The 14,643-nt window shown below is 37.3% G+C and overlaps 1 protein-coding gene across 1 annotated transcript in view; it reads right to left on the reverse strand.

Annotated features, from left to right (window-relative positions):
• The window catches only part of MBD2 (methyl-CpG binding domain protein 2), a 67,320-nt gene that overhangs the window by 20,821 nt on the left and 31,856 nt on the right, over positions 1 to 14,643 (reverse strand). The window contains exon 3 of the mRNA XM_059409694.1: positions 14,194 to 14,331. Coding sequence (XP_059265677.1) covers positions 14,194 to 14,331 — 138 coding nt within the window. The remainder of the gene's footprint in view (positions 1 to 14,193; positions 14,332 to 14,643) is intronic.

The raw sequence follows: 14,643 nt of genomic DNA on the forward strand, positions 1-14,643 counted from the left end.
AGAGTTTTACTGAGCACAGTCTTCATCTCTGTGAAGATCATCATGTTAGACATGGCGTTGGCACTCAAATGTTTTAGAGATGGACCTGCGGCTATGTAGAAGAAGTACAGGGTAACAGAAAGACACTGGTTTGGGAACTGAATGTTTTGATCCTGGACTAAACTACTAAATAGATGTGCTGCCTTACTCACCTAAGTCACTTAATCAATTTGGTTGTGTTTTCACTAGTAAAATAGAAATACTAATCACTGTCTCATCCATCCCAAGTCATCAAAACACTGATTTAAAAAAATGAGGAAATTCTTTGAAAATATACAATTTTTATTGAATTTCTCATTTTCTAATGTTAGAATTTCATAAATTCAATAAATATTTGATTCACTTTTCCAAGGCTTTTTCTAAGCTAATCAAAGAACAAAGGGCCGTGTCATGTATTTGTAGACAAAAGCAAAACCCAGAAAATGTGCACTTTATATTCACTGACTCATGAAAAGCTAAATATGCAAGACCCTGGGTTAGGGCTACACAGAGGAATGATGTTTCCGCCCAGAAGGAATTCACTGTCCAGTTTATAAAGTGCTCTATTTCAAATCCACCCCGTATGACATCTGAGTTGTCTAGTTCTGGTCAGCAGAAACAACTTAACTTAAACACCACGGTCTGCAAACATCAAAGTCAAACCCTAGCTGCCTCCTCATTTTGTGAGAGTGGCCCAGGAAGAAAGGGCAAGATCATGGCAGGAAAATTACTATGTAAATCAAGGAAAAGCTTGACTCATGTGGCTGTGCAAACTACAGTGAGATCTCTCCTTAAGGCAAAAGATAGCATTTTGGGCTAAAGTGGCTGGAAGAATGACGCAAACAGCAAGACCCAGAGCTGCGGGGGCGGACGGGCGGCACCATCCGCTTGTCTGAAGCCTGTTATGAGCACTATGGAACGAGCCTACCCAGAGCCGGCATGTAATACTTGTCGCAATGTTAGGAGCAATCTTAAACCACTAAATTTGAAAATTATGAAATCTACAAATACTAGAAAAACATATTCTCAAATTTGATACGAGAAGAAATAGGGGGCGCCTGGGTGGCTCGGTTAGTTAAGTGTCTGCCTTCGCTCAGGTCATGATCCCAGGGTCCCAGGATCAAATGCCACACTGGGCTTTCTGCTCAGCAGAGAATCTCCTTCTCCCTCTCCCTCTGCCTGCTGCTCTGCTGCTTGTGCTCTCTCTCTCTCTCTCTCTCTCCCCACCACATACCTACATACATACATAAATAAATTTTTTAAAAGAAAAAATAGAAAATATGAATATTCATCTACATACCTATCAAATAAACTGAACCTCCTTTCAAGCTTTCTCATTTAAAAAAAGTTGGGGGGGGGGGCGCCTGGGTGGTTCAGTGGGTTAAACCTCTGCCTTCGGCTTGGGTCATGATCTCAGGGTCCTGGGATCAAGTCCCACATCCGGCTCTCTGCTCAGCGGAGAGCCTGCTTCCTCCTCTCTTTCTCTCTCTGCCTGCCTCTCTGCCTGTTTGTGATCTCTCTCTGTCAAATAAATTAATAAAATCTTAAAAAAAAATAGTTGGGGGGGCAGAGGAAGGAGATGCCTCACAATGCATGCTCCAAACACATAGAGAAAAGTACCAATTTTATACAAACTCTTAAGGGAACATAAAAGAAGCATCACCTCCCAGCTTGTTATACAAAGCCAGCAAAACCTCCATACTAAAGATTGAGAAGAAAATTACTAGAAAAGAAAAATGCAAATCAATCTCTTAGTGAATATAAATGCAAAAAATCCTAAACCACATAACAGGAAATCTAAACAACAGTAATAATGATAATACATCATGACGACTTTTGGCTTAATCCAGGAATTCAAGGCTTATGTAACATTCAAAAAAAAAAAAAAATCAAGCAGTGCAATCCACCACATAAACTAATCACTGTAATTCAATATATTAACAGAATAAAGAATAAAAACCATTTCACCATTTAACTAGGTAGAGAAAAAGAATTTGATAAAATTCAATACCCATTCACAAAAAATATTCTTAGCAGATGAGGAATAGAAGTGAATTTCATTTCCTTAATCTTAAAAAAGATATTTACCAAAAAAAACCTACATCAAGTATCATATTTAATGGAGAAACACTAAAATCACTTCCTGGTAACATGATGAGAGAGAGCTGTCTGCTCTCTCTCCTATTCGAGACGGTATTATAAGTTCCAGCAAGTGAAATAAGACTAGGAAAAAAAAGGTTTAAGGGTCAGCAGGGAAGAAATAGAATTCTCAATTGCAAACGACAGGTTTGTTTATTCATGTATAAAGTTGAAGAGCCTCACTGACTACTTTGATAAGTGAGTTTGGAAAGATAAATGAATGCAATCTATAAAATCAAATTTTTCTATATATTAGCAACAGACAACTAGAAAACAAAAATAATTTAATGTAATCACTTAAGAGTAGCATCAAAATACATCAAATATCTAGAAATCAATTAAAGATATATAAGATCATTAGACTAAAAACTAAAATTTTGATATAATGTTATGTTTTAATGGAGGTATATATAAGATTTGTGAATTATAGGACTCAACATTGTAAAAATGATAATTCTCCCCCAAATTGTCCTGTAGATTACAATCCTAGCAGCTCTGGAGAATAGTGGACAAGGTGAGTCTAAAATTTATATGGAACTGCAAAAAAGTCAAAACTAACCATGATAATCTTGAACAAAGAATAACAAAACTGGAAATGTATACTACCAGATATCAAGACTTTTTATAAAACTACAGTAATGAAGACAGTGAGTTATTAGGAAAGAAGAGACAAACAGACTCATGAAATAGGCCTGAGTGTAGAAACTGATTCACATGTACAGATATACCAAAAATAGAACTAGAAGCCCCAAAACTACCTTCGTAAAACTTCCACCCTTTCCCATTTCATTTATGACAGACGTGACAAAGCAGAGCAATGAAAAAGAATGCTCTCTTTGGTAAATGATGCTGGGTCAAACCTGATTATGTCCAAGAGGAATAAAGTTATTTCTTTTTTTTTTTAATATTTTATTTATTTATTTGACAGACATCGATCACAAGTAGGCAGAGAGGCAGGCAGAGAGAGAGAGGAGGAAGCAGGCTCCCTGCGGAGCAGAGAGACTGATGCGGGGCTCGATCCCAGGACCTTGGGATCATGACCTGAGCTGAAGGCAGAAGCTTTAACCCACTGAGCCACCCAGGCGCCCCAATAAAGTTATTTCTAATGGGCAGGTTCTCAAAAACTTTACTTCCCGTTATATTTTACGAGAAAGGTACTGGAGGATTAGCTACAATTAAGGGTGTATACTGAGACAGAAGAAGACAGAAATCCAGGCAAGTCCAGGGCAGAACTGCACCACAGGAAATCCCTAGAGCCACAGTACCCAGCAGGACTAGCGGATGAATCCAGCCTAAGGGGAATTGAGGTGACTCCAGGAAAAACACAAGATGGAACACCATGGATTTCAGCATAAGAAAAATTTTACTGATAGGCCTGTGGCAGAAATAATAAGGCATTAGGGAAGATTAACTATAAAGAAAACTAGCATACAATTCTTAAGATTAACAACAACAACAAATTATGAAAGCCATTCTGATGATGATGATTGGGCATTAATTCACCTACCCATGAATATTTTCAGTCATAATAATGTAGACCCTATTAAACCAAAAACATGATACAACTATGTTGGTTGGGAACATGAGAGCAGAGAACTATGTACTCATTTACCATTGTGAGAAATCAAGAAATGATGTCAAAAATTAACAACAACAACAAAATAGCAGACTAAGTATATTATTCAGAAACAGAGGCAATTATAAAGGAAAACCGCCAGAATTAAGAATAAGTCCTTCTGGAAATGAGACTAAAAGACATAAAAAGTAGGAAACTATTCTTTTGAAACATAATTTTTTTAGTTTCTTTTTCATCTATATTCCTATGTTACCTAAATATTAAAACTTTTAAAAATGTCATGGATCTCCTTACATGAGAGCTGAAATATTTTTTAGATGGACTACAAAAATGCATGATGATTAAAGTTACTATGAATGAATAACCCATGGATTCATTAATTTTTTTAAAAATTTACATCCAGCTGGGGCACCTGGGTGGCTCAGTGGGTTAAAGCCTCTGCCTTCAGCTCAGGTCATGATCCCAGGGTCCTGGGATCGAGCCCTGCATCAGGCTCTCTGCTCAGCAGGGAGCCTGCTTCCCTTCCTCTCTCTCTGCTGCCTCTCTGCCTACCTGTGATCTCTGTCTGTCAAATAAATAAATAAAATCTTAAGAAAAAAAAAATTTACATCTAACTTCTTACCATAACTATGACCTCCATAAAAACTGACAAGTCTTCAAACTAGTTTTCTCTCCTGGGCTCTAATCCATCATCTTTTACTACCCAGAGATCCCATGATTGCTTTAAGGGTACAAATTTTCTAATACTCATATTCATATTTTATTATTTTTTAAAAACTGAGCTACCCCTCAATATTTCCATATTCCTATCAATGGTATCTTTCCCCATTACCTCAATTCTGAGACTCCTCATGGGCATGGCTGATAAGTCAACAAATTTTGTCAATTACTTTATGATTAGCATGAAACAGACCTTACCATTTATGCCTTAATTTCCTGTAGTTTCTTCAGTGTTCTCCTAGCCTTAAGTCATTTCTCATACTACATACAATAACCAGATTAAGACTTCTGTCTAGAATGTTCTCCCAATACTTCTCCACTGTTGAAGACCACATATTCTCTCCTTTGCTCTTTTTTTTTTTCACTGCACTTCATCATACCATGATAAATATATACATATTTGTCTGTCTCTCTCCCTATCACAGTTGGAGATAAGATCTGTGAGATCAGGAGCTATTCTGTTCACTGCAGTATCCCCACTACTTAGCTAAGTGCTGGCACAGGTTGAAGACTATGTTAAAGTATTTTTAATTTAAAAAGTTCATTAATTCATAACTCAAAAAATGCATATTAAACACTAACATAACGGAGATACTGTGGATAAAGCAATGAATAACTAATAGAGTTAGAGCAGAAGAGAAAGGAGAGATGCTAAGGCGGAACTCTAACTCCAGACTTGATAAGAGGTTCTCTGAACAGGTAAAGGGATTTCTAAGTTCAGAATTGAGTGAGGAGTAGAAAATGGGTAATTAAATGTAGGAAAGAAAGCGGCATGAGATATGACCAGAGAATGCAAGGGCAGGATGTGGGCGTGGGCGTGGGCGTGGGGCGGGGGGATGAATAGCACATTCAAAACTCTGCAAAAGGGTTCATGTGATTCACGTGTTGAACAAGAAAAGAAAGAGAGGCCAAGGAGACAAGCAAAAGCCAAATTATGAAGTACTTTGTGAGTCATGTCAGGGGTTTTGACTTTATACATAATATTTAGTGGCTTTGTCCTTAAAATTTAACAGGAATCACTGAAACATCCTCAGAAGAATAGCGCTATCAGATCTTCATGTCAGACAGAGCTTCTGAATGCAGTATGAAGAATGAGCTGAAGAGAATAACACAAGAAGAGAGAGGAGATGAAATGCCATTTACCCGGCATAGAGATGGGGCAAGTGAGTATTTACAGAGACAAAGTCAATGGGACCTGCTGGCTAATTAGATGTTTGCAGTAAACAATGGGAAAAGTTTAGGAAGATGCTTGGGGTTCTGGTTTAGGCAGCCAGGTAGATAGTGGTACTTTCACTGAGATACAGCACACAGAAGAAAGAGCCGGTTTGATAGAACGAATGAGATTACGAGATGAATTAGAAGTGCTGGTGAGACTTCCGAGCAAACAATGTTAATAGTGGATTGATACAAACAACTGAAGCTCAGAGTAAAGACATAAATTTGGAAATCATTAACATATAGATGATAACTGAAGCCATGAGAATGAATGAAATCATCCATGCAGGCCTTATATAGAAAGGATGCACAGTATTCCCTGGGAAACCCCATGATTTTAAAAGATGGTTAGAGGGGGCACCTGGGTGGCTCAGTGGGTTAAAGCCTCTGCCTTCAGCTCAGATCATGGTCCCAGGGTCCTGGTACGGAGCCCCACATCAGGCTCTCTGCTCAGCAGGGAGCCTGCTTCCTTCTCTCTCTCTCTGCCTGCCTCTTTGCCTACTTGTGATCTCATATCTGTCAAATAAATAAATAAAATCTTAAAAAAAAAAAAAAAAAAAAAGATGGATCAAGAAAAAGGAACCGAAGAAGGGGAGTGAGAAAAAACAGAGGAGGAAGAAAACCAAGAGTACAGAGTCACAGAAGAAAAAAGTATTTCAGGAGCCAGGGGTAGTCATAGTGCTTAAGGCTAAAGCAGGTCAAGTAGTACAATTTAAAGACTGAAATTTATTTAGGAAAAAAAAAAGAAAACAAATTTTTTTTTAATTTAAAAAAAGGACTGAAATTTGTCCATCCAATTTAATAGGAATCATCAGCAATCTAGATGAGAGCCATTCAAATGGCTGAGCAGGAACAAAAGTGGTATTTCAGAGATAGAAATACTAAGAGATAAGGTAGGTATTAAATACACACAATTCCAATAAACTTGACTATCAAAGGAAAAGAAAGAAAACAAACCTTAAAAGGGACACAGAGTAAAATGAATAATTTTTTTAAGATAGGGAAGATTTGTGTATATTTAAAAGCTTTGGGGAAGAAGCTATTTAGAGAGAGAAGTTGATGGTGAATTGTAGTTGACATAATCCATTGAGTGAGATCTCTGACAAGGTAGGAGGGAATGCATTTGGGGAGCACAGATGTTGGAATTAGCCTTAGGCCACAAGGAGATGCATTTACATTCAGTTCAGAGGGGTAATAAAAAAGCTACTCCCTTATTCAAAATCCTCTAAACACTTCTCATTTGCAAAGTTAAACACAAATGCTTTAGTTTGTTCAACTACATGGGTATTCAAATAAATGCAAATTTACAATGAAATACCGTTTTTTTATATATTGAGTTACCAATAAGAAGAAGTAATGCTCAATGGCAATGAAGGTAAGCTAGAACTGGTGTATACATAACTTATCCACAGACTTTTAAATGGGTGCAACCCTGGGACACGTGGGTGGCTCAGTCATAAAGCATTTGCCTTTGGTTCAGGTCAGGATCCCTGCAGACGGGGCCCCATATTGGGCTCCCTGCTCAGCGGGGCGCCTGCTTCTCCCTCTCCATTCCCCTGCATTTGTGTTCCCCCTCTCGCTCTCTCTCTCTGTCATAAATAAATATAATCTTTGAATAAACAAACAAATAAATAAATTGGTATAACCCTTTGGCAATTTATTTGCCAGCATCTATCAAAAATCATATATATTGGGGCGCCTGGGTGGCTCGGTGGGTTAAGGCTTCTGCTTTCGGCTCAGGTCATGATCTCAGGGTCCTGGGATCGAGCCCCGCGTCGGGCTCTCTGCTCAGCAGGAGCCTGCTTCCTCCTCTCTCTCTCTGCCTGCCTCTCCATCTACTTGTGATCTCTATCTGTCAAATAAATAAGTAAAATCTTTTAAAAAAATCATATATATTCACACTAATTGTTTTCTGGGAATCTAGTCTGATGAAACAATGTAAAATATAGGAAGGAACATACATATATAAGACTCCCTGGAGAACTACCTATAACAGTGAAAATACACTATACAGAGGAAATAACACTATCGAAATGGTCAAGTAAATCATGCTAGCATAATACAGAGTTGTTGGAGCAATATAAATTAATCATAAAATCATAGCACATTAATTATATAAAACATGGATAACATGTATAATGGTATGTATATATATTAAAGTATGTCTATATATGTATATATACTGTGACTATCAAAAGATGATCAAAGATACTATCAAAAGATGCATTAAAATATTGAAAGAATAGGGGCAGCTGCGTGGCTCAGTCAGTTGGGTGTCTGTCTTCAGCTTGGGTCATGGGATTGAGCCCCGCATCAAGCTCCCTGCTCAGTGGGGAATCTGCTTCTTCCTCTCCCTCTCCCCACTCGTGCTCACTCTCTTTCTCTCTAATAAATAATATCTTTTTAAAAGAGTATTGGGGGCACCTGGGTGACTCAGGCACCTGGGTTAAGCCTCTGCCTTCAGCTCAGTTCATGGTCTCAGGGTCCTGGGATGGAGCCCCACATCCAGCTCTCTGCTCAGCAGGGAGCCTGCTTCCTCTGCTCTCTCTGCCAGCCTCTCTGCCTCCTTGTGCTCCCTCTCTCTCTGTTAAATAAATAAAATCTTTTTTTTTAATTTAAAAAATAAAAAATATTGTAAGAATATGAAAAATACTAAAATACTATTGTAATTATATTATAAAAAAAGAATTATGAGAAATTTTGTCTCTCCCAAATTTTTTCTCTTATAAATATAGCAAATGATAACATGTTTAAAATTGTAAAGACTGACATTTAAGGAAGCCCATTACAACATTCTCAACTCCCACTACTTCCCATGGAAACCCTGATACCCAAACAACTTATCTTCTCATTCCTTGCCCATTCCCATTTTAAGAGCTTTGCTAACACTACCCTCCCTAATTGGAATGTCTTCACCCTCCCATCTGCTTTTCTAAATCCACTCAGTCTGCAAAGTCCAGCATATGCCCTGTATCTTTTCCAAAGACTTCACCAACTCTCCTAGCCACAGTAAAATCATCCTTCTGGAACACCTATAGCACATGTCTGTACTATTTATTTGAACCTTTGTACAGGGGATCTTTCCTACATCACCCAGAATAATGCTCTTAAGTAGTACCAGACAACATGTCGTCTAGTTCTTCTGCCCAGGCAGCCAATGTTTCTATCTAGAGAAAAGGAATATAATATCCTCTATGGAATTCCGTGCTTTAGCTTATCTATTTCTCAATCATAAAACCACTAATATAGGACAATACTAGAAGTAACCTTCTGAGGTTAGGAAGAAGTAAATGCTATTAGAATGTCTAGAATGAAGACTAATTTTATAGGTTACAATAACTAAATACTGAAGTTTTTTTAAAGATTTTTATTTATTTATTTGACAAAGAGAAATCACAAGTAGGCAGAGAGAGAGAGAGAGGAGGAAGCAGGCTCCCTGCTGAGCAGAGAGCCCGATGCGGGACTCGATCTCAGGACCCTGAGATCAGGACCTGAGCCGAAAGCAGCGGCTTAACCCACTGAGCCACCCAAGTGCCCAATACTGAAATATTTTATAAGCTTTTCATACACAATGTCTTTAGAGTGCACATATTTTTAAAATTTAATTTCATCTTAAAAGTTTCTTCTAACTTATTTTAAAATATTCACTCTTGGTTACTATCAAAAAGACAAGAGGGCGCCTGGGTGACTCAGTGGGTTAAAGCCTCTGCCTTTGGCTCAGCTCATGATCCCAGAGTCCTGGGATTGAGGCCCACATTGGGCTCTCTGCTCAGCGGGAAGCCTGCTTCCCCGTCTCTCTCTGCCTGCCTCTGCCTACTTGTGATTTCTCTCTCTGTCAAATAAATAAATTAAAAATTCTTATAAAACAAAAACAAGGGCTATTCAGTGCTAGCAAGGATGTGGAGAAAAGGGAACCCTCGTGCACTGCTGGTAGGAATGTAAATTGGTACAGCTGTTATGGAAAACAATGTGGGGGTTCCTCAAGAAATTAAAAATAGAACTCTAATTTGATCCAGCAATCCTATTTCAGAGTACATATCCAAAGGAACTGAAGTCACTGCCTTTAAGAAGTATCTACAACCCCATGTCACAGTAATATTATTCACAATAGCCAAGACATGGAAACAACCGAAGTGTCCATCTACAGATAAATGCTTAAAGAAATATTATCACCCATCAAAAGGAAGGAAATCCTGCCATTTATAACAACATGGATGAACTCTGAGGGCATTATGCTAAGTGAAATAAGTCCAAGAGAGAATGACCAGTACTATATGATCTTACTTACATGTGGAATCTAAAAAAGCTGAACTCCGAAACAAAGAGAAGACTCGTGGTGGCCAGGGGTGGGGGTGGATGGAGAGGAAATGGCCAAAGGGCATAAACTTCCAGTTATAAGATGAGTAAGTTCTGGGTTCCTAATGTACAGCTTGGTGAACATAGATAACAATACTGTATTGTATACTTGAAAGTTGCTAAGAGAGATCTGAGCTATTCTCACCAAGACCACCACCACCACCACAACAAAAGAATGGCAATTGTGTGAAGTGATGGCTGTGTTACCTAACCTTATTGTGGTTATCATTCTGCAGTGTATATGTGTATCAAACCACCATCACATTGTAGACCTCCAATTTACACAAGGTTATATGTCAGTTGTATCTCAATAAAACTGCGAAGGGGGAATCATTAAAAAAAAAAAAAGTCTGACTTCTTGAAGAGAGTAGTTTCTTATCTTTTTTTTTTTAAAGATTTTATTTATTTATTTATTTATTTGATAGACATCACAAGCAGGCAGAGAGAGAGAGGAAGAAGCAGGCTCCCTGCTGAGCAGAGAGCCTGACACAGGGCTCGATCCCAGGACCCTGGGATCATGACTTGAGCTGAAGGCAGAGGCTTTAACCCAATGTGCCACCCAGGCGCCCCAAAGTTTCTTATTTTTAAGAGAAGAATTAGCAAAGACAAGGAAAAAACCCAGGATCAAATATAACATTTAAATCCACTTCTTTGCTGATTTTTAAATATTTATATTTTGGTTAAAAAAGTGAATATTCTGTAAGATATGTAATTAATATTCAAAGACTATCAAAAACATCCATAGCCTCTGAGCACCCTACAATAATTAAAAAGAAGCAGCAATGGTTCAACAATGAAATTTCTTTGAGTTGAGGATAAAAGAAAAAGCAAGAGACCAGAAAGGTGTCAAAGGTGACAGCATCAAAGAGGTAAGAAGCAGAAGCGTGATTTCTTCATATGTTGAAGGAAGAAAGCTGGGAAACATACCCTTAACAGCAAAATCATAATCCAATTAGGTTAAAAAGATTTCTGGACATGCTTTACATATTTGACCAGAAAAGGACATTTCAGTGATCTTACTGTGATAATAGTCTTATAGTTGGTAGAGCACCCTTCACCCGACTCCAGATATCTTTTTAAACTAAGGAAAGGAAAAGCACTTATCAAATATGCTGGTAGTATACATATAAATATATTCACCCTATCATAACCAGGTTTTACAGATTCCATCTCTACCATGTAGTTTTAATTATAGGCAGAAATCCCTGCTGAATTCTGTTTAATGCATTTTTGTTCACATGCCCTAATCTATAATTTTAAAGCTAAGGCAGTTTCAAGGAATCAATACACTAGACATTTATAATTCATATATTTTACCGAGTTCAAATCAGACTGTCATATGGTGATACAGGCATAGGATGCTACAGAAGACAGAATTATTAATTTATATGATGGCTTCACATCTAAATTAATCACTTCAACCTATTCAAAGTGGAACCTAGTTAAGATCCAAAAATCTAATCCTAGTTCTAGGTCTCAAAATTCAACCCTCTAAAAAGAATTACAATACCAATGGCTTGAATACCTTATTAAAAGACTGTGACATAGTTAAGGAATAAAAACATTTATATCCATAGGAACCTCAAAAATAGAAACCTCTTTGTCTATAGTTTTTTTACTGGATGATCAAAATAACTTCTCCAAATGGACTATCTGGCAATTTATACTGCCAATCTGGTTCAGCGAGGCTGTGGAAAAGCACAGTTGGAAGACTTATTTTTGCCTATTTTTTTTTTTTTTTTTTTTTGTCCACCACCTCCTCAACAATGAGAGCTGATTAGAATGTATCTGACATATATATGTCAAAATATAATTTAAATCAACATCTTTCCTTTACTTAAAAACCAGGATCTATACTGCAATAGTCAGAATGACATTGTGATTTCCAAAACATTAATATAAAAGTTGTCTCTGCTATTTTCCTAGAGTTGCCCAATGCCCAGTCCTTTATTCTGAAATCCTATGAGTGCGACAATAGTCAAATATTACCTCAACTCTAAAGCTGAAGATAAAGACAGGGGAAAGTCAACTAATGTCTTGGTGTAATCCAAAACAGCAAAAACTGTCAGGTGACATGAGGATAAAGGTAAAAACAGTCCAAACTTTTGGAGAAGTAACCTCCTAAATAATTTTAACACTTCCTGTCTGTGCAAGCTAAAAGGAAGATAAAACCCTCAAAAGATATGAGTTAAAATGACATAAGATTGGGGGGGGTGGATTTAACTTTTTTGACATATTCTTTTCATTTGAAAACAATGTAATAAACTTTAATAAAAGAAGGAAAATGTAAAACTACCCAATGTATCAGTGAATAAGGAGCAACTGATCTGACTACTTCAGCTTCAAAAAATCTCCATTACCAGTGTCTCTACAGACAGGTAAACACCCAGTGAATATAATTACTATAGTTGTTCAAATCTGATTGAACTTAGGTACAGAGAACAATTAAATTACTGTTTAAGTCACTATAATTTGCTACTCAATTCATCTGTAAAATATTTGGGTTTATAGACTATACTGAGAATTATTTGACAAGGAAAAGATGAGACTAAAATCCATCTACTACCTACCTATTCTCAGTAAGACAACTCAAATTTCCAATATGGAACTATTATTACTAGTTATTCCACTTTCTTTATCTTTTGGGCTTTTTGAAGCAAACCGTCTTACGCAATTACATACTTTGAAAATATTCGGTTGATAAAAATCTTTACAAGGAAATGATTTAAAAATCACCAAAAAGCCAAAGGACAAGATGTTCAAGACTTTAGACAGTCTCTAAGAAAGAATACAATCAGGGAATGGCTTTATCAAGGTGGGCAAAGTTCAGAATGGCAGAATTCCTTCCCTGTTGTCACGAATATACGAAAACTACCAGTGGTGTGGTGACTATCACTGGGTGCAATAGTAAAACAGAAGGGAAAAGCCTGGTACAGAATGCCGAATGGCCCAAAGAAAACCTAAGTGGTGACAAGAGCCTAAAGGCACATGCAGGTACGCATCTTTTATATTGGATGTGATACACTTACATGGCCCCTGTTGAATCTCTTGGGGACCAACAGTAAAGCAAGTTTAGAACTTCAAATCTTGAGACATCTATAGCAAGATGCTGATCCAATGTGGCTCCAAATATCTTCTGTTTTCCTGGCTCACCTGAAGAGGAAAAAACACTACAGAGGATGTGGGAACTGAATTTCTTTATGTAGTTTCTTCTAGAGCAACTGTCTGAAAGTTTTGGCCCAATCCTTCATGAAGTCTGGAAGTGAGACACTTGAGGGACTAGTGAAAAACAAAACTCAAATGAAAAGGTGGAGTGAGGCATCTAAACGGGGAATATGAGAGCAAAAGATAATCATTGTAGGTAACTCAGCATTTCTAATCTGTAAGTGGGAGGAGGCAGAGAAAGGAGAGAAAAAATATGCACAGATGTTTCTCCCTCCACTCCCTCACCCCAATTGCCCCTAAAAATTCCCGAAGTACCTAAGCTTTTTGACCATAATTAGGGAGTGAATAAGCAAGGTTATTTGGAAAGCTAAGTATTTTGTCAAGTCTTCCTCCCCTGTCTATGTGATATTATTAAGCAGCAGGGAGGCCTCTCAGATACTACTTTTTTCCTAAGAACAGATACTGGTACAATACAGCTTGAAGCAATAAAGAGAGAGAAATATAAACTCAATTTCTGCAAAAATGGAAGTCACAGGACAATATACCATATTGACAAAGCTTATTTAATTCTGTTTTTCAAAAGGGGAGGGACAGCTTTCATATAATAAGAAATCAGAACAAAAAGTAGTCTCTATAAATAGAAAATATTTTTAAGCTAAGCAACACAAACTGCATGGTTCATCCCCTTGGGAAATATTATCCCCTGCAAAGATAATCTTTAGGAAAAAACTAAGATTAGCGGAAGCAAATCTGATGTACATTACCACACAAAAGCATAAAAATGTAGTCCATAATATTAATTTAGATTCATTTTTAATTAATTTTTTTCCTAAAACATTTTACCTAAATATGGTATTATTCTCCAGCATTCATGCAATAGCCTAGGACATAAAACAGTTTTCTTTCCAAATATTTTCCATTTTAACCAGTTTACTTGAACTATGTCTGGTAAAAATACCAGAATTTTCTGACAAATAAGACTGGAGAGTCAATTAGATCCTTACCTGCCGTGGCTGCTCATTCATTCGTTGTGGGTCTGATTTCACTTTATTACTAGGATGATTTGTGACTTTGGTTACTGGTTGTTTGAAAATTGATGCGGTTTGTCTAATTGGCAACGTTGTATTCAAGTCTGGTTTACCCTGTAGATATAAGCATGTTTTCATTAGTAAATATTACATATAAATATAATTTAATGAATTAATTTGTTATCCATTACTTTCAAGTTTTTACTTAAATTCCAGTTAGTTAATATATGGTGTAATATTAGTTTCAGATGTACAAATCATGATTCCACACTTCCATACATCAGCCAGGGCTCATCACTAGTGCCCTCCTTGATCCCCATAACCTATTTCCCTCATCGCCACACCGACTTCCTCTCTAGTAACCAATAGTTTTCTATAATTAAGAGTCTGTCTCTTGGGGCGCCTGGGCGGCTCAGTGGGTTAGGC

Source organism: Mustela nigripes, chromosome 8 (genome assembly GCF_022355385.1).
Source record: "Mustela nigripes isolate SB6536 chromosome 8, MUSNIG.SB6536, whole genome shotgun sequence".
In the NCBI taxonomy this organism is placed as follows: Eukaryota; Metazoa; Chordata; class Mammalia; order Carnivora; family Mustelidae; genus Mustela; species Mustela nigripes.